This window comes from Euprymna scolopes, chromosome 38 (assembly GCF_053919585.1).
Source record: "Euprymna scolopes isolate OS-2025 chromosome 38, ASM5391958v1, whole genome shotgun sequence".
NCBI lineage: Eukaryota > Metazoa > Mollusca > Cephalopoda > Sepiida > Sepiolidae > Euprymna > Euprymna scolopes.
The window spans coordinates 47158226-47180602 of record NC_136519.1 but is presented as its reverse complement, the minus strand read 5'-3'; the positions used below and the strand labels follow the sequence as shown (position 1 = coordinate 47180602).

Below are 22377 nucleotides of genomic sequence, written 5' to 3'. Positions count from 1 at the left end.
CAATCACTATAACTATCACACTAGATGCATCACAGCAGCCATTGATGGATCCCCTATCGGCCAAAAGAAACAAAATCTTGGAAACCAGAAACGTCAACAGAAAGACGGATCCAAATTATTCTAAACACCCGATCGCCATCACAGTGAATCTGAAACAAGAAATTAATTATTGAATGACGTTCATCGATCTGTGCCAGCTTTACTTGTCCTACGGCCTATAAACTTGTGCATAGGCAAATAGTTTCCTTAATTAAAAGTGAATCAATTGTAATGTTCTAAATAATTAATGTTTTTTTTTTGTTTTTTTTTAAACATTTTTCCTCAATCTGAACGGTTATAATTCACTAGGAAGGAGACCTGACGTTGCCCGGAATTGAATGAGGATCCAAAAATGTTTCCCACTCCCATATTTTATTGCATCAAAATCGGGGAAATCACCCATTTTTCTATCAAATCGATTAATTGCCTGCTCTAGTTGGTGTTCTGGGCTTGTTAACACCCCTATAGTCATGATAATATGGATCTGTCTGGCACTATGTAAGCCAGATATTTCTGCCCTCAAGTGAAGAGCACACGCTCTTTCAATGCGGTTGGGTGGCCGAGGTGTGGTCTCTGCCCTAACACTGCATCAAAATGAAATTGTTTTTAGTCAATGGAGGGGGAAACCCTTCTATACTAAGGCAATTTTATTTTTGAACACTACCAGAATGCACCCTTTTGGGGGAGCTGGATCGCACCCACATTAAACACGACCTTGTGTCACATTTTGTTTTCGTGGGGAAACAAGTAAATATCAAGAGCACACACACTGTTTAACTGCTCGTAGTGAACACGAGGACTCTTTCACGTTAATATTGTGACCCTAACCAGGATCACAACAGTTGGGGGGGGGCACAGTGGTGCAGCGAGAAGCAGCTTTAAATACCTCCACAAAGTGACGTAATCCACAATGCATTGTAGTTTACATTGCACTGTAGAGAACCTACTGTTTTTATAAAATTATTTTTATATACTATGGCTTGAATTAAAAATGAAAATACAAAAGTCAAGTACCATGGTTCAATTGTGCTCTGAAAAGAGATTCATTTTGAACGCACTTCCTGTTATCTCAAAGAACTTACTGTTGATTTTATATGCTGGGCCTTTCTGCTTTTGTGATTATAAAACTTCTCAAATGAACCCGTGATGTTAGGCTGTATAAGGCGTTAATTTTAATCAAAATCATCTGTTCCTTCTTTCATCATTTTTTTTTTCGATTATTGATACTTATCGAAGGCATTCCAATGCAAAACCTATCTAAGAACACTGCCAGGTACAGAAAGCGTATTTGTGTTAAATCTCGAAAAAATTTGGCCTATGCATTTGACATACATACAAAGTTCCTTTTATATAATAGTAAAGATACTAGGCACCGCCAAAACTGGGGGGGGGGGCAGGTTAGTACTTTTTGATGTTCCGTCTTTTTAAAAATCTACCAAAACTCAGGTAATTATCCGATCAATACGAAATTTTCAGCGATTATTAGGAGAAGAATGAACTTTATAACAGTGTACTTATTTTTCATGAACGATATTTATATATATATATATATATATATATATATATATATATATATATATATATATTTTTGCTTACAACCCCCCTCCCTTGTTTTGAAGTGGGAACAAATATGCTTAAAATAATCATCTGAAACTGAACACAAGATATTGTGTTGTTGTAAGGGACAGAATTATAGATTAAAAAAAAAAAAAATTGTTTGCATACATTATTTTGACGTCTGAATATCAGAACTTCGATTGTGTTTAATTATCCCGCTTTTGAGTTTTGAAGTGTGAAATTCGGTGAATATGTTAAGTAAAATAATTAATTTAAGTTAAGCAAAACAAAAAAAATTTTTTTTAAATATTTATACGAAAAAAGCCATTTTAAAATTTTTGATAAATAAATTAACAATTTTTTTTAGCGAGCCGAATAATGCATGACGATTATTAAATAGGGCATGCTTTGAATAATCGATACAAAAAAAAATTCGATAGATATTGTGCCCTTTGTGTTAAAAATAGCATCATTTTTTTCGATCCCGTTTGAAAACGTTTGCCGCCTTTCGACTACGGTGGACCAAACGCGCTGAAATAATTTTTTTTATTCTGCTTTAAATTGCCCCCTCCCCCCATTTTGGGGAGCCTGGCCCACACATACATACACATTAAAAACCAAACTCATACAAATGGTCACCTATCTGGTACTGGCCAGCCTCAGCTTAATAATACATTTAAATTTTCGTCACTGAAAAATAAGTTTTTTTGGCCTGTTTGGTCTTCCATAGTTTTCTTCTTATCAAACGCAAACGTAAACAGTGTCGCTCTAGACTCTAGATCGGCGCAAAATATCTGGTTACCTATATGAATAAGTGGAATTATTTCAAATTCAGGTACTTACATTATAATATTTTTGCTTATTCTCTTAGAAAATCATCCTAAATCTTAGACAATAAATAAATAAATTAATTATTATTTTTTTTTTTTTAAATAAATTATTTTTTTTTTTTTTAAATATTTATGTACGTTTTTTATGCAAGACCAAAAATGTCAATTGTTAACTTTTTGGGAAAATTTAACATTTAAAATCTAATTAAAAATAGTAGAAAAAGTTTTACATTATTCTGTTTTCTATATGATAAAATTCAGGATTTTATCTTTCTGGAAAAAAAAAAAGTTACTCAGAAATAATGGATTTTAATAAATGTAATTTCGTTTTAAAAAACAACAACAACTTGATTTTGCGGCCATTTTTGGCGGTGCCTAAATATACACTTATCTCAACATGAAGGCAGTGTTAGACAAAGTCGGTTTTTAATGTAGGGGAAGCTTCAGGTCCGCCACAAATAAAATAAAGATATAATGGCATTAAACTTTACGTCTAGAATCCTTATTTTAATTTTGATTAACCATTATATATTGATTCATCGAATAAAAGTGGTGTCGAATTGTTCTATTTGGGATAGATTCATTTTACCAGTCCTGTGACGGGTATTGTATTATGTATGCATGAAAATGAAGGTGGTTGTATGAACGTGTGTTAACAATGTGTAGTTTATTTATAAAGAAAAGCCGCCACATTTTGGCAATGACTCCAGCCAAGTCATCACCCACGATTTAAGCAAAACACGAACACCGTTGCTATGACGACCATAAAAAAAAGAAAAAGAAAAGAAACACTTTTGGATAATTCAAACGAATCCGTTGCTTGCGATCACATTACTAAATACGTACTGATTGCTTACTTAAAGAGTACAACTCTTTCATATTATCATTAATACGTTGGTTAGAATGTACAAGTTAATTTAAAGTTCAGAGTTCAATCTTGAGCTAAGGCAAGTTGATTTCACAAATTATCTCAGATCTGAAACGGAAGTCTATGGCTAAGGTTGATGGAAATACACTCGTATTATTTGGATTTTTCGGACTACAGTTCTCATCTAGAGTGTCATTTTCACAATGTTTTGGTCAATGTAACCTCAAGACGGTGGTTACATCCAACGAAACTTTGTGAAAATGACATTCAAAATGGAGGTTAAATCAACCTAAACGCTGTGAAAACGACACTTAAGAGAACAACTCCAGCTTTCATTATCAGCCTCGATTACACGTGATCCTCTTAACCAATCAAAACGTAGTATCTATTTCTCCTGTTATGAAAGTAGATTCAAAGGGCTATTTTTTTTTTTTTTCAAATCTTCTTAAGCTGAGGACAGAGTATTAACGTAATAATTCTATTCGACACGTTATGTATGGATTAAAAAAAAAAATATTCATTAATAGGACTTTTTCACTAAAATACCTATTATCTGATTTTAAGGGATAAGTTAAATATTACATTATTTAATCTCTTTTGCATTTGGACGAGCCCAACATTTCAAATAAGATTTTTTTTTTCTTCTTGAAGGTCATCACCTATCAAGGCCAGGCGTTCTCTATCTAGGACAAGGGTTAATAAGTGTTAGATGGTAAGACAACATCTTATGATGATCAGTTGTGGCGGAACTTGGGTAGAGCTTAATTATTTAAGAGAACGATTTGACAAAAGCTTATTTACATTAGACTTGAAAACGATCATGTTATAGTCAGCTGGAAAGCAACCCTACGGTATTTTGTTCCACAGTTTCTCGGAAAGGAACTCTGTTCATGGAATTTTCGTTTAGTTTTAGGCACAGATATAGAGATGAAAATTGTTTATAGTTGAAGGAGATGAGTATTATGAACGTTTTACAGGGGAGGATCATAGATTGAGCTCAGTCGAGCACCTACCATAAAAGTAGTGACAGCAGAGATAGACTTACTACGTCTCTTCTGTGAGAAAGAAAGTAGGGAGATAAAAAGGTCCTTGCTCACTAAATTTTAATGGTGGTTTTGTACCCTATCAAGGCAGAAAAGGGTACTCTTAGGAACTCCTCCCCAAATGTAGCAACAGTACTGCATATTTGGCTCATATAGGTAGAGGATCGAATTGGAAGCAGAGTACTTAATGGAACGGTAGAACGACCTCCATCATTTTTTCCAGTGATTTTGGCAATGGATCTTATGAAAGTCTTCCATTTCAGGTCAAGAGTAAAGATCAGTCCCAGTAGTTTGTCAAAGCAAGGTGCTTCCTCAAAACGAAAGCTGTTCATTTCAGTCAACGTCAAATGGGGATTTGAGCGTCAATAGTGAAAAGAAAGATATTTTGGTTTTGGGTGCATTAGGAGGTACATATCCATTTTTTTTGCCCCATTGTACCACACGCTTAAGGTCGGAGGAGATAGAATCAGAAAGATCCTGGTCTTTGCTGGCCTTTGAAGTGTTGCCATAGATAATACTATCATCTGCATAGATGTCGACGAAAGATCTCAGAATGTGATTTAGGAGATTGTTGATGAAAACCAGAAAAAGAATTGTCTGAGGATGGATCTCTAAGGTATGCTAGCATCAATACTGTGAGATTCGGATTTCTGCCCATAAATGATTACTTTAATAAACCTATCGGAGAGAAAAGATTTTATGGTTGAGAAGACCTTTGCAACAATTCTGTAGCTATAAATCTTGTGAAGTAGATGCTTATGACAATCCCTATCAAATGCCTTCCAGGTAACAAGTTATTCTGATAAAAGGACGAACGCATTATTTGTATAATTTGAATAATTAATAAGATCGATCATTATTAATTTTGGAACATAGCTGCTGGGTAATGCGAACTATATTTAGTTTTATATAAAGGGACAGAATGTGAGGGGGGGGTGGATATGGAAGCAATTCATGAAAATTCAAATCTGATTTTTTTTTGTGAAATATTAATAGAATTATACAGCAATTAATATTCCCCAAATTTCAGTTTCTTTAGAGTAGTAAAATTGTTTTAGCTAGTATAATATGGGTACAACCGTTCATTTGAAAATTAAAATATTTCAGATTAGTTCTAGATATAATGTTTAGTAGCATAGACATGTAGCAATACGACCATTAATGTATGTTAGGGACAATCATTGTAATCTGCTGTAATATGTCCAGGCATGTATGTACGAATAATACGTGTCCTATAACATCATAGGTTGATTTTAATTTCTTTAAAAAAGTGGTGCCAAACTCATGTTTGGAGAATTAATTTTATCAATTTTAGGAAAGGTATTTGTCTGGTCGTAAAATATGCTTAAATATGATATTTTGATTAATGCAGATTTCGTATTTATTATTATGTTATATTGAACCCAATATACAGTCATGATTTAAAAAGTTTCACAAAAAAATAAATAAATAAAAATGACTTGTGCGCCACCAGCAAGAATCGAAACCAAAACATTTAGCTTACGATTTACATTTTCCTTTGACATTAATGCCTGAGCTATGAAGGCATGTTTGCTGTAAGGCGACTACAAATTAAAACATGAACCAATAGCTATTAAGTTACGCATGCATATTTGTAATGCCCTCGTTCGACCTTTACCTGGCAAATTCTATTTCTTTAATGTTCACACATTTGCACCGATTTTCCCCGGCTAAAACTCAAATATAAAGTTTCACATGGGTTCAAATACCCTATATATTATATTTTATGTCTCTAGACCAAAAACTGACAGAAGAGTTTGGTAGGCAAAATTTTTTAAACAAATATATATATAGGCATACATAAATATACATAAAAGAGGTTTGTGTTTACGCAAATATTATGCAAGTATAAATCATATAAAATATCTACATGAATATGTAACATGTAATAGTTAACTAAAGATGATCATCCCATAAAAAAAACAAAAAAAAAAATAGGTAATTAATCAAAATGAATGTATAAAACAAATATGCAAATTAACTAGATCTTTTGCTAGTGAATGCAATTCCAGGACCCATATATAACAAAGTCCTATTTTCTTTTTACATAAAGAGAGAAAAAAAAGGGTTTTAATATGAATATTAATACACAAAAAGAAACAAATTCATAGGAGTATAGATTAAAATCGATTTTTCTTTTCTTTTTTTTTTTTACCCAAGTTGTCTTCTGCACGATTTTTTTTTTTTTTTTTTACCCAAGTTGTCTTCTGCACGAGTTTTTTTATTTTTATTTATTTTTTTTTATTCAATTTTCACCCCAAACAAGGCACAGTGCCACTTTGAAGCAGGGGGCTACTATTAGGGCCTTAATTAGCGGGGTCATTATGAAGGGAGATGAGTAGAAAGATGTTTGTTAACATTACACTTGAACTTCTGCATATCATTGCAGTTGGGAAAGCAGAATCCCGGAAGGGAGTTCCAAAGACCCGCAGTTCTGGGGAAGAAACTATTGGAGTAAAAGGCTTTCTTGCACCTAGGGATCTCTACTGTAAAGGGATGGGACTTAGTAGCTTGTCGGGTTTGTCGGGGGTAGTTACGTCGGGGAGGTACACGTGTTTGCAGTTCGTCAGAGCATTCACCATTAAAGTATTTGTAGAACAAGCAGAGGGATGCAACATCTCGTCGATGGGACAGAGGCTGAAGCCTAGATGATAGTTCAGGACCTATCAGGTTGGCGACTCTCTTTTGAACCCTGTCCAGGAGCGAGAGACATGCAGCAGATGCACCAAGCTTGTCTGACTTAAATTTATACAATTTTGTATTTTGGAAGATTTGAGGATTGTAACCTCATGTCCTCTCATACTATTTAGCTGGTTGGACTGTGTTGGTACCAACGGCAAACCTGACTTCAACGGTGGAAAAAGAAGTGAAATAAGGCTTACATGTAATCCGAACCTATACTGATCTTTAATCTTTTCGTCTTTGAAGATTATCTAAGGATGCCACACCAGACATTTTGTAGGCATTTTTACGCCATCCTCCAACTAAAATCCTCAACTGCAAATAACAGACTCGCAAAAATGTAAATTTAATATTAAGAATTTCATATAGTTTAAGATAATCAACCATTATAATAAACGTGCCTTTGTTTCAATAAATTAAGTTATATATTCTTACTAGCAGGGAGACCCAGACATTGAATGATGATCAAGGATTGTTTCACATTCCCATATTTTTATTGTCATCGGTGAAATTGACCATTTTTGAACCAAACTGATTGATTGCCTGCTCTAGTTGAGGGCCCATTGTGGTGCACCGGAAGAGAGCTTCACATGTCCCCCACAGTGATTTGATCCACAATACATTGTAGTTTACATGCACTGTAGAAAACCTATTGTTAACTTAAAAAAAAAAATTTTTTTTCGAATGCGCCTCTATCATATTAAAGAACCTACTACTGATTTAATATTTCTGGCTTTTTGGCTTGTGTGGTAATAAAACTTTTCAAATGCACTTGTGATGTTAGGCTGTATAAGGTGTTAACTTTGGTCAGAATCGCTTCTTCCTTCTTTCATTGGATTATTTTGATTATCATTACTTATCAAAGACATTCCAGTCCAAAACCTATCTAAGAACACTGGCAGGCAGATAAAGTACTTTCGTGTGAAATTTCATAAAAATCAGCATAGTCATTTACAAGTCTATAGGGAGCAAGCTCACATGCAAAATTCCTTTCATATAATAGTAGAGATAGAGATATATAAAGGGTACTTTGTCTGTGTGTGTGTGTGTGCTTGTTTGTTCCCTATGGACTCTGAAACGGCTAGGTCGATTGAAATTTCATGCAAATAAAAATAATAAAATTGATTTAAGACTCGAAAAATTTGTACTAGAACTGTCCGCCAACACCCTTGCCGCAGTGGTTAGAGTACCTGGAAAAATTAATTGTAAAAGTGATATTCTCCTGAGGGTTGAAGGGTCAATTCTCAGTGTCGCCAACAAAATATATTGCAAATTACTGCTGATGGAACAAAAGCATACTACCCTTCATACAAGGTGCCTGCAATGAGGGTTCCGTTTGAAATTCCATCCAAGTTCCAGAGTTCAACAAAATACACATGAAGAAGGTTGGAGGTTACATCGACCAAAACGTTGTGAAAATGACACTCAAGATGAAAGCAGTAGTACGATGAATCCAAATAATGTGTATAAATATAGCAGACAGTAACTTAAAACTTTAAATTAAAAGTTTATTAAATAGAAGGCCAGTTGTGAAACAACAACTAAGAAAGGAGGATAATAGTCCGCAATAAATAAATTAATAAATAATACTCATCTCAATAATGAATTCCAATTAAATAATATGTATACAAAAATTCCAGAACTAGAGGAAAACCATTCTTTAAAGAATATTGCCATTAAGAAAAATTAAATAAAAAATATTCAGTTGTTGCAAAAGACAATTTCTATTTAATTTATTGTGTAATATTGTGTTCCTATTTACTTGCTTCCCCACGAGGGCAGAGTTAGACACAAGGTCGGTTATTAATGTGGTGAAAATCCAGCTCCCCAAAAAGGAACACTCTGGATAGGAACAAAAATAAAAATTGCTTCAGTCATGAATTATTTCTCCACTAACCGAGGACAGAAAAAGTGAAAATGTTTAGCATCAGAACAGATACTACACTGTGATCTTGGCCTGAAATCGTGTTATTCATTGATTATTTTCAAATGGTTTTGATAAATTTATTAATAATAAAAATAAAGGGGGAGGGGAGTATTTTTAAATCTATTTGGCAGAATTCGCATCATATTTAATAATTTCATCCAGACATTGACCTCAAGATTTTTAAATTGAAACTGCTTTAATTGATTTATTCACTAGCAGGCAGGCCAGTGTTGCCCGGTCATAAAATATGCATAAATGTTATATTCTAATTCATACTACGATACTGTCCCATTGACTACTGTACACTCATTAACTCTTATCCTCGAGTGGCCTCTGGGCCTTGATAAGTGGTGACTCCTTTGAAAAAAAAAAAAAAAAAAAGATACAGAAACTGAGACGTGCATGCAATTATGTTTTTCTACAAAGTTCACTTATGAGTGGAAAAAACAAAATAATCGAGCTAAGATTGAAACCAAAACCTAAAGACAGTGAATCAAGTATGATAACCATTAAGCCAGCTTGACACGATCTTTAAATAGCGTTTTCAAATTACTTATCTTAAATATAAATCTGTCATGAGAACCATTCATGCGTGCGCATTCGTGGAACAGTTGACAAACGGATAAAAATCTGATGACCCCCCCCATGCATCAATTTTTCAATTTGGACTCATTAGCAGCCCTTTTTCTTAATGAAGACCGATTAATAAGTTTTCCACATGTCTGAGCACCCTATATACAAAATTTCTAGTCTGTAAATCAGAAATTCGTTGAATACATAGGTTGAGAAGTGTCCTCACACACCCATTCTCACTTTTTATAGATATATAGATTTGTGGATTGTTATCCTCATCTTCATAGTTGTTCTTTCATCATGTTTCGGCCAACTATTCCTCCGGCCTTCTTTAGGTGGTTGAACGTGACAGGATAGGAATGCTGTCTTAACTGTATCTTCAGAAATTACTGCCTTTTTATCGTCTCACCACGTTTTTGCCAACTAATCCTCTGGCCTGCTTTGGATAGGATTGAAACCGCTGCCTCCAGACAATGCTCACCTGGAACCATAGATTCAATGCCTCTATCCACTGCACAACCGGCCCTGGATATACAAATTATCCATCTCAAAAGATTCCAGTAAAAAAAAAAAAAAAAAAAAAATTCATACTAATATATAATGTTTTAGTTTATTTGGTTTTAGGGCATGTTGGCATTCTTTATGTTATTTAATGCCAAACCCGGGAATTCAAGTTCTTTACATCTTAAAATATTAACTAGTATGACCCGTGGAAATTCCACAGAATGAGATATATTAATTGACAAATGTTTGGATAAATCTGATATTTTCCTGGATAGCACAAAAAAAATTTGTTTTTTTTTTTTTAACAGAAAAGCTAATAACGCACCAATATGAGCTTATTAACATTTCCATAAAAATAGTGTCTGTTGCATTTTATATTTTAAATAAATGACTTAAATAAAATAAATTAATAAGTACTAATAAATACTCAGAAAGTAATATTGTGCTACATAGTTCAATGCAAATAATAACATTACATTGTAAGAAACAATCTTTAATTTCCTCCTTCATTTCAACACTTCTTGACAGACAATTATCTTTCTTTTGCCCTGTTTCTTTCGAATGTTTCCTTTTTTTCGTAATGTTTCACATACTTCTTTCTTCTGGTAGCACCAGAAAAATTGAAAATGTTTCCCTAATATCTAAAAAATAGATTTTCAGCATCTACAGGGTAGAACGATAAATTTGTCGCCCTAAAGAAAATAACACCACAGCTTTATTTTGAAAAAAAAAATCAATTCAGGTAACTTTATTATGTAGTAAAGCTGACATTTATTCAATGTAGCCACCTTCAGCTTCAATCACCACAATGATACAGGTCCGGAACTGGGAGCATGCTTTTTCCAAAAGCGTAGGCGGGAGCTCCGTGAATACTCGGCAGATGGCAGCGATTAGACTGGCTTTGGTGTTGTGGAAGGTCTTCAAAGATGTGAGGCAGCATGATGTGGCCCTGATTTGAAAAAAGACCATAACCGTGGCCAGAAACTTTGTTGAGCTGTGCCCTCAAGCATTGAACTGTCTGGAATTGCATTTTGAGGGTGCTGGCAATGGTCCTGTTGTCATAACTTGATGGTATAAACATTCGAATTTCTACAGATGTTTTTTAAAAACAGTCTTCGTTAAAAAAAAGTTGTGTTTTATTAAACGTTTGTTTAAATAATTTGACTTTGTTTTATTTTAAAAAAAAATCAACATTGATAAAGCATTTTAAACTCAGTAATCAGCTTTGGAAGATTGTAAAAAAAAAAACCAAAAAACAATGGACAAAAGATAAGCGTTTTATTATTTTTAGTCGCCACTTTGAAAAACCATTCACAAATGCGACTCTTTCACTCGCAATGTAAAGCACTGTATATCATGTTCATGGTGCTATATAAAGTCAGAGTTAATCCCTTAACTGGCAGTAACTATTACTTTCTACACTAATGCGAACGTAAGTTTAAAACGTGTATCCGTAGGTTAGAAATAATATTTAGTTTTTTTTTTTTTTTTTTTTTTTTTTTTTTACGGCATATCAACCCTTTTCGGGTTATTTAATGCCGAATCCAAAGATTTTGAAGAAAATTTTTTAAATAGAATATATTTGTTGTTTTCAAGTCAGTTTCTATTTAACCCATACTTGGGACCCTAACAGGTACTACCACTCCGGGAGCAATGGTAATTAAAGGGTGGCTCCACACTCTCCAAAGCCCGCAAGCTGGGGCCTCACCAGTGGATATAGTTTAAGGTCATATCCAGGACCAGAAATGATATTTAAGTAATATAAAATCCACTGTTTATAGTAATCATTATTCATATTGGGATACACCGTTTGGCTTTAAAACGGTTACATTTTGAATGTTGTATCTCAATTCTAAATATTAGAAAATTTAACACATTTAACACAAATGATGACGGAGAGAAAGTTCAACATGACCTTTCAAAAGCGATGCACACCATTTTTTTTTTTTTTTGTGGCTTAAGATCCAGTTTGTATTTGCTCCCTCCTTTGATAATTTAAAATTCCCTGCTGGTTGAGAATTATTATATTATTACAATAGAAAAATGTGAGCATGAAAAGTAATATGGTTAAGCTTAAACATGGAAAAGAAAAGCACAAAATATTCTAGTAAAAAATAAAATAAATTTATAACTTTAAATATAGCAGCATTAAGAATTGATTATATAATGTTAAATTGAATTGAAAAAAATTCTAATGCTGCAATATTTTAAGTTATAAATTTATATTTTTTTTTTACTAGAGTATCTTGTCCTTTACTTTTCCATGTTTAAGCTTAACCATATTACTTTTCATGCTCGCATTTTTCTTTTGTAATCCATGATTTTTCCAGACTTCCAGTAAATTCACTTGTTCTTCGTTTAATTTCAGTCGTACTTTTTTGCCCCCATAAACATAACGTACACATATGTAATAATGTACAGCACTCATCTGCTTTCAATAAAATCACCTCAATCATCTTCCTTTAATTCTTTCATTCTGTTTCACTTGTTACTTCTCTTTTTGTGAGACCGGTGAATTGGTAGCAACAGTAGTCGCTGAAGCAATGCGGTTGCTATGAAAAACAGTCATAAAAACGTCGCTCACCTCCTTACCTCTTTTTACGATTTTGAACACCAGTAAATTCATCATAAATTTTGTTTTACTGAATGAAAATCGGAAAAAGAATTTTCAAAATATAGCTGAGAAGGTGATCTATAAACTGTAATAATTGTTTGAAATTTGGTCGAAAAATGAGTGAGCGGTGAAGCTTTAAAGCAGTTCTAAATGACTAAAACTGCCACTTAACCATATATTCAAACACGGTATTGTTTGAATGATACAGATTGTGGTATCAAATAATAATTCAACAAAATAATATAACGTTTCAGAATTTTGGAGATAAGGATTTATTGTTCATATTATTTGGATTCTTTGAACTATTATTCTCATCTTGAGTGTTATTTTCACAATTGAACTTAACAAGTACTTTATCCATTACGCCAACGGCCTGTGGTATGGTGGATAAAGTACATGGTAAAACTTAGCTGTAAGTTACACATTCCTGGAGGTTCAAGGTTCAATCCTCAGTGCAGGTGACACTCAAAATACAATCGAGACTTACTTAGTATTAAATAGGTTGAAGACTCCCCAAATTCCTACTAGAACTGTCTACAAGGATTTGTGGCATAGTAGTTAGAAAAATCAATTGTAAAAGTGATATTCTCCCGAGTGTTGAAGGTTCAATTCTTAGTTTTGGGCGACTGAAAAATACAATTGCGAATTACTTAGGACCTCTATCCAGTCATGGCTGATGGAATGAGAGCATGCTACCCCCGTGGAATAAATAAAGTGTTCCATTTGAAATTCTGTGCAGATTCCCAAGTTCGAGAAAATGCACCTGAAGAAGGTCGGAGGTTACATCGACTGAAACGTTGTGAAAATAACACTCGAAATAAGACTAGTCTGAAGAATACAAATAATATAAACATTTTCATAGGCAGGATGCCCTTCCACATGTCGTGGTAACGACAAGTTAATGGGGAATCCACGTATAAGGTGCAAATAATAAATGCAAATGAATTCATCAATCAGTGACGGATGACCTGAAAGATCCCTTTGCATCGGATACTCCACTTACCCTTGATCCTCCCCTTATAATGCTGAATATTTAACAAGGAAGCATCAAGAAACATTTTATTTTTATTAATTTTAACTATGACACAACCAAGCATTGAACCCTGACCTCCTGGCTCTAATACAAAATTCATATCCCCCATGTGGTCGCAATCGAAATGAACGGCTCTCATTTCAAGGAAGCACACTTGACAAGTTTCTAGGACTAACTTTCACTCCTGACCTGAAATAGAATGTCAAAGTCACTGGAAAAATGGTTGCATCATTCTATCGCTCCAGAAGGTACCCCACTCCAGATGTAATCCTCTACTTGTCTAAGAGTTAAGTATTTCTTACAATGCCACATCTGGGAGAGTGGGGAGACTACTCAGAGAACCTTGTCCTGCCTTTAGAAGGGTCTAAACTGGCCTGGAAACCTTGTAGGTGGTGTCCTTTTCTCTTCTTAGCAACCTCTTTTTCACAGAAGAGACTTTGCTAGTCTGTTCTATCGTTATTTTCATATAGCAAGTGCTCGACTGAGCTTCAATCTCTGATCCCCCCCCGGAAAACATTCACAGCAAACGCTCCCCTAGTTACAACCACTGTTAACAATTTCCCTCACCTTCTGTCTGTGCCTGAACCTAAATGCTAATTCCATGAAGAAAGTGTTTCCTAGAATTGCCAATGGAACTGCATCCTGACCCTATTTTTCAGCCAACTACAACATGGTCATCATCAAATTCTACCCAATTTGCACCACTACCGATCACTATGTTAGTCACTCACTGACCACCTTATGCATTTCTCACAAAATAATGTTTTTTTTTTTTTTTTTTTACAAATGAGTGATCACTTATAAAGTCCTGAATGCCATTCGAGGATAAGGAATGAGTTCTTTATCCTCGAATGGCATTCAGGACCTTATAAGTGATCACTCATTTGTAAAAAAAAAAACAAAAAAAAAAACATCATTTTGTGAGAAATTATTTGATTATGGTATAGAGCTTTTTTTCCAATTGCATATTTGGACACACGACAAATATATAATGCGGGTTTTATTCTGTTAGCACTTTCTTGGATGAATATTAGTTCAGAAAAAAAAAAAAAAATGGTTGACAACTTACTTAACACTCACCACCCTATTTTTTTTTTTTTAAATTTCTATAAACGTTACTATTTGCAATAAATTATTTTACACAAAAAACAGTTGGGAAATTAATCAAAATATTTTATTTCACTTTACCTCATCGCCTGCGACATATTTGCATCAAATTTAATTTATTATTTCATTTTACGGCATAGCAACACCTTTTGGGTTATTTAATGTCAAATTTGGTCGTTTTGGTAAAAAGTATTTTATGATTTAAGTCGTTTCTATCTTCAAATATTTATTTATTGTGTTCGGTTTGGTTGTTTTATGGCATATCAACCCTTTTCAAGTTATTTAATGCTAAATCCCATCATTTTGATCTCAATTTTTTTATTACTTCAAATATTTATTCATATTGTTTAAGTTTGGTTGTTTTTTTTTATCACTGCATAACATGATTGAGTTTTGCAAAGGGAAACGAAAATAAACAACAATGTTTGGTGCATTGAAGCCACGGAATCGCTATCTTCAGACATCCTGATCTGGTAGCATCAGGTGTTAAATTTCAAACAAATATTTATTAAAAGTTATAAGCATTCTAAATTCCATAACAACCTTACTCATTGTCTATAAACAAGGTGTTAGGTGGCTTATTACTTTACTCACAACTAATAATTACGGAACTGAAATTGCTTAAAACTTCTATTAAAGGAATTTTTCTTTTTAACACATCTCACAAATGAATAGGCAGATGACGATAAATTGTTTTTAATTATTTCTCAACTGTATTTCCTTTTTAAATATTTTGTGTCGCAAACACTAACTACGAGCAATGCTCCTGCTCCTCTTCCTCCTTGAAAGGAGGACGGACTCCAACGTGCACCATTAATGTCTTATTACAAAAATTAAAATAGATATGATTCTAAACCTTGTTTTTAGAATCCTTATTCTAATTCTGATTATAATCTATTTATGATTTAGGTTTTAGAAAAATTAAGGGGCCTTAAGAAATTGAAATCTAGGGTATCGTGCTAAATCAATGTTTTACGGGTATTAGTGTTGGGACGATTAATCAGAATCGCAAAAAAAAAAAACAGGATGTTTTGAGGGTATCGGAAAAATTGTATATTTTCCGATGCCAAAAACGATTCCTTTAATTATCTTTTTTATTCGATTTTGTATAAAACAAAATCTCCCATTGTTAGTTGTAATGATGAAATAATAAATATTTATTGATTTTAAACTACCAGTAAAATTAAAATCTATACATTATCACCCCCCCCTCCGATGTGTTTTTACGTTTGAGAAAATATCTACACACTTAACATGTGTCTTTACAGTAATCGGGGGCAGGGGAGGGAATAAAAACTATAATTAAATATTTAGAATTTTACTAAGACTCGGAATCTGTAATTGTATCAAACCGTGAATTTAGTATGGAATCGGTAATTGTATCGGAATCTGGGAAAAATATTGGAATCGTCCCATCACTTAATGACTATGGATTAAAATTAATGCAAATCTGAAATATTTTGATTTTCAAATTGAAGTTTGTGCCTTAAAAACTCCTTTAAAAAATACACCAAAGAAAAGTTTGGGGAATATTTATGTTGTAATGGAAAAACCTATCATTCCTAGCGTTGAGCTATCTCACATTATAAATACGACTCCACACAGAAAACCCTACAGTCGGACTCCCATATTTTTTATTGTGTGGACCCTTCATCAGAATAAACCTTATTGGTTTATTCATTTTCTGTTTCTCAATCTTTACCACTCGGGTCAACCGTACCATCGTGACACAGCATTTTATTAATGGATGTGCAATACCTATTGCGCAAATTTCAAAGATTGAAAGCATATTTATTTTCATAAAGTGTTTTCACCCCACTCCCATCCCTTGCATTAAAAAAAAACAAAAAAAAAAAACAAAAAAACTACACAAGCCACATTACGACTTCTTATGTCTAATAGATGTGTTTCAAACTTTAATGATGGGCTAATTAGTTTAGGAATAAATCTAATATCTAAGCATATAAGCACGAGTTAACAAGTCATCAAATTTAATACATAACGTTTTTTTGTTGTTGCTTTTTTTCTTTTAACAGTGTGATGGAACTTTTAAGTTTGAGTCGGATACAGACACCATGCGCAGTAACATTTTTTTTTCGTTACTGTTAAAAACAACTCCACATACATTGTTATCTCAGCAACAGTTTAAGGAGACAATGACTAATACTAAAAAGAGGATTTCTTTGGGCTTTGACCAGGAGTAAATGTGGTATTATGGTGATTCTATTTACAATGACCCCTCTCCTCACACACGGAACAGAATTAGACACCAGGGTCGTTTCTTTAATGTGGAGAAAAGGAGCAAAAATAATTGTCTCAGTCGCGAAGGATTTCTCCTCTACAGACAGTGATTGGTGATTCTAGCTAAGAGTAAGCAGGATATTTTTTTTTTAGTACTCGTGACACAGAATTATCTCACTGGTGTCCAACACCCGGGAAATACTTCAGAGCTCAAATCGGTCTAACAAGCCATTTTCGAACCCACAGAACAATTGTATGATCACGGTCATCTTCGTAAGCGATGGACGAACATCATAGTGACAAAGGATGACCAATGACAACTATTTTCCCAGACTTTCGAATGACCTTGTCCCTAATTTGTTCCAAATATAATTTTTAAAATGTTTTTTGCTAAAATAAATACAATGTGTAGTGATACTACACTTAGTCTATTCTGTCCTTGATCGGTAAAGGAGAACTCTCTGAAGACAGGAAATTTTTATTTATTTATTTTTGTTTCAATCTAGAGTGCCCCTTTTTGGGGAGCTGTACTTTCCCAACATTAAAAACCGACCTTGTGTCTAACTTTGCTCTTGTGGGGAGGCAAGTAAATAGGAACTAATACTAAAAGGGTCTTAGAATACTCTTGCGACATTACATTTCAGGTGCCCCCTTCCTTTGCTATTGATGTGGGTGGACTTCTCTGATGGGAGTACATTTGAGGAAGCTTTCTCTTGAGGTTAGCTCGAAGTGAAAACATTGCAGTTTGCGACCTGAGAGAGGAATCTCAGGAGGCCATTCCCCAGCTATTACCTCCTCCTTTCAGAGTAAGGTAAAATAAAAAAAAAATAAAAAAAAATGCGCACACGCACGCACACACACACACACACACACACGCACACACACACACACACACACACACACACACAAGAATCACAAATGTACATATTTTTATTAAAACGCTGGGAAATGATTAAGTAGGTTTAACCCCATAGAGTGAATGTGGTATTGTGGTAAATGTTGCCAGTCAAGAGTCATCTTCCAAAGTTTCAAATTACCATAGTTACAAAGACCCTTCACCCTCCCCAACTTCTTATAGGGCATTGTGCCTAAGTTTGTTTCTGTGTGTAAAATTTTGCTTTGGATTGCAAAGATTGATTGTAACTTTTTTAAAACCGAAATAAACTATATATATAAGTGGAGGGTTTATTAGCTACCGCCTTGAGGTGACCTCACTCATTATAAGCGCAGAAGGGGGTTGATGGGACTATACAGGGTCTTTTTTTTTTTTTTTTTGGAGAGGGGACCTGGTCTACAGTACTCTTTAGGAAGAAGGAAGCGCTGAATTCTCTACACTAAAAATGAATTGTGCCTAACTTTATCCTTCTATTGAGACACGTTATTACAAACTTTGTTGTTGTTCACCTACCTTCACACGAGGGCCAGATGTGATACAAGTTCACTCTAATTATAAGCCATGACCATTTCTAAATCCACAAGGGCGTTCATGGTTGGTAAAAATTGCCTTAGTCTCAAAAGATTTCGGTCTTCTCACTAAAGACAGAAGAGATACTACACTTTCAATTATTTATTTACAAAAATGACACGAGTACAATTTTACAAATTAGTTACGCTTTTAAATGTATAGGGATTGAGGTAGGGGGTGGGCAGAATCGTGTATATCTTACTCTTAACTAAACATATTTTGACTCATTTATCCAAGTACTATTAATTTATGTCTTTCGCTATTTGTCCATTACTGTCACTCCAGCAATCACCAGAATACCACATTTGCTCTGGATTACCCTACTCAAAATACCTTCAAGGGTTTAAAATCAAATTTTATTTCACATACAATTTCTATGAAAAATATGACCATCTTTTTATTCAATGAAAAAAAAAAAAAAAGGAAGGAAAACGCTTCCTTCTTAAGAGTAGACTTTTCAGTTTAAAGGTTTGTTTAGAAACGAAAACAATCAGACCAATCTAATTGGGAGTGGGAGAGAAAAGGGAGCAAAAGAAATAGGTGGACAGTTTGTGAATGGATGATATTCTTCAAAGGTAAAAAAAAAATTTGGAGAGGCCAGCGACAAGAATAAAAGTGTGTGTGTGTAGGGGGAAATCTTAGAGGATCTCTATTATCGAAAAAAAAAAAAAAAAAAATGAGGGCAGAACTCAGTTCGCTAAGAACGTTTGGTTCGCAAAAGAACCTAGAACTGTGTACACCATGCCCAGACTGAAGACATATTTTTACTTAACCCCATTTTGTAGCCACAAGTTCACAACTTGGATCAAACTTTTGCTACATTCTATGGGGTGTAATTTTTTTTCTATCCAAAATCTTGATAAATTATGGTCATCATCATATTCATATGCGGTTTAAGGTCCGTTTAATATGTTGTTCTGTTGCTACACTTTTGTTTCGATCAAGAGTGCCCCTTTTTGGGGAGCAGGATTTTCTCAAAATTAAAAACCGTAGCATGTATGTATAACTACACACACACACATATGGATAACTATGCACATACACACACGCATATGTACGTATAACTACACACACACACGTATATATAACTACACACACACACACACACACATATGGATAACTACACACACACATACACACATGCATGGATAACTACACACATTTTGTATAGCATGGAGAAATGAACTTCCCAAATAACCCATCTCTGACCAGGTCTTTATTCATCCAACTTTTTTCTTAAAATCCATTTTTATCATTTTCTCTAATGTTTTCCTTGGCCTTCCCCTGTGAACTGGATTTGCTGCCTTACCTGTCCTACATCTACAGACCCAAGCTCTCTCATCCATTCTTTCACCTTGACCATACTGCTGTTTTGCATGCATCTCCCAATAATGCCCACATTTAATCTTCCTTAGTGGTCATCAGATGTAAGATTATCTTTAAGACTCACATTACACATCCACATATGATTCTTATATCATTTCTCTCCATGCAACGCATGTCCTCAACCTTTACTGGTCAGGTTTCACTTCCATACATCATCACACTGTGTACAAATGCGTGATAGACTCTTGTCTTGCAATCACACTAGCACCTGCTCCACCTTGTGCTCCAATGATATCACTGCACAACAAATATAAAGGAATAAAAAAAAAACTGAGTTCAGAGAAAAAAAAAGTCTTGATAATATTATGTAATTAAAATAGCCTCCCCTTCTCCGACCCCCCCCCAAAAAAAAAAGACAGATTCCTACCTGTTGGAATTGATAGCAACATAATGTCCATTTTCGTCGGTTGGGAGTCGAACATCGATCGAACTGGACCTAGGTTGAACCGGAGGTGGTTCCAAATCATCATTTTCACCCGTAGATTTCCACGAATCGGAAGGGGACACTTGTAAATATCCAGTGTCAACCGATGATGACCTGTGTGATTTTACGACAGGAACCTCCAGAGTCAGCACATTAGTGTATGTAGTTTCATTGGGATTTTCTTCTGTTGGGGAGTCTATATTAACCGGTGATTGAAGTAACAATGGGGACGTCGACCGCGGAGAAAGTTGACCCGCGAGGTCGGGAGATCTCGCCTGCACGGGAGAAAGAAGCTGCGGGCTAAAGTCAGAGTCATTCTCGTCTTTCTCGCTGTAATCATAGTCGCTCTCCGGGAGTAGGTCCGATGACGACGAGTAGAGAGATTCGCTTGAAGAAGTGAACACCTTATAGTTTGAGGTCAAAAGATCCAATTGTTGAACTTTGGTTTCCGCTAGAGCAAGGTCTAACTCCTGATTTGCCAGGGTCTCTAAATGCACGCAGTGGATACAAAGTTTGGGGATCTCATAAGACGCCCGTCTCCATTTGAGAAGCTTCCGGCTCGAATTTGTCTCCTGGTCCGAAACGCCTTCGTCGGAAGAAGCACCTAGATTAGAGGCAACGTCAAAAGAGTTTGAGCGTCGTCCTGACGTTGATGGAACCTCCAAGAACTCCTGGTTCTCTTTGTGAAGACTACTGGAATCAAAGCTGGACGAGCGGACGCGGGCTTCGTTTGGGACCTGGAGTACACTTTCTTTTGAAGCTTGTCTAACCGGGGCGCCCTGGCGGGATATGCACAATTTAGGGACTTCGAACGACAGGGAGAAGCTGCAATTCTTTTTTAGGCGGTTCATAGCTCTGCTTTATTTTATACTGATAAAAAGATTCCAAAGAAAGTTGTATATATTATTAACAACAAGTATATATATATATTTAACAATATTTATAGATACACGTGTGTGGTAATGAGTGGAGAATTATGTGAGGGTCGTGGTATGTGTGTATATAAGATTATCAAGGGAAAAATGCAAATTTACAAAACTTGGGAAAAGATTGTGAAAATTGAGATAGGAATCAATTTTTTTTACTGGAATAAAACTTTGATTAAATAGAATATTTAAAGAAAAAAATCTTTATTTTAAATTCGAGTTAAAAAAAAAATGAACAAAAAAAAAAGTAAAAAAAAAAAAAAAGTTGTGTTTTGTTTTCTTTAGAAGCAAAACAAACACGAAGTATACGGAAAACTCGATAGAACTACTACAAACATATCCTTTTCCCCCATAGACCGCGGACACAATAATATGTTCGAGACCCTGACTTGCGAGAGATTGTAGCCGTAATAACTCGAATCCATTTCTTTCCGATTGGTTTTATCCGCGTTCTGGTGTTTCTGAAAGGGAGAATTCCTCCTAGAAAGGCCGGACCAGTTGTCGGTGTTTACCGTCGGTCCAGATGCACACATGTTTTTGAAGACGAGGTACCGAAATGCGAATTTAAGTACAGGCAGCACAAACGCCTCCTACCTCTCTCTCACACACACACACACTCTCTCTCTCATCTCTCTCCTCCTCTCTCGGAGGATGAAGTTGATGATGATGATCGTCAAAGCCAAGCATTACCGACAATAGCAAATATGTTTACTACAGGTACGAGAAAGACAAAACGCTTATAGTAAGAATTCCTCGTTGGAGATGCTGTCGTCTTGGTAAATATTTAAGGTTCGTTCTTAACGACATTTTGCATAGAGAAAATAAATAAAAATAAAAGTCGAAATTTACAAACAATCTGTTTTCTTTCTCAAATTGGTTCGAACATTTTTTTTTTTTTGATACGAGACACTAAAAACAAAAACAGACGGAAATAGCATGTATGTAGAGTACATTTTTTAATTTATATAATTACAACTTTGAAAAAAACGTCAAAGAATTAGTATATGACATTAAGGAGCATTTAAAAAAAATTAATACACACATGCATGTAAGTGTGGATATTTGTGCGCACGCGCTTAACTACACACACACGTACGTATAACTACAGATGCGCGTGCGTATGTACAACTACACACA

General features: G+C 34.7%; 1 protein-coding gene across 1 annotated transcript in view; it reads right to left on the bottom strand.

The window, feature by feature from the left end:
* LOC145263137 (diacylglycerol kinase zeta-like) overlaps nt 1-21313 on the bottom strand; it is a 1403365-nt gene extending 1382052 nt beyond the window's left edge. The window contains exon 1 of the mRNA XM_080120103.1: nt 20258-21313. Coding sequence (XP_079976229.1) covers nt 20258-21165 — 908 coding nt within the window. The 5' untranslated portion in view covers nt 21166-21313. The remainder of the gene's footprint in view (nt 1-20257) is intronic.
* Between the last annotated feature and the right edge of the window lie 1064 nt (nt 21314-22377).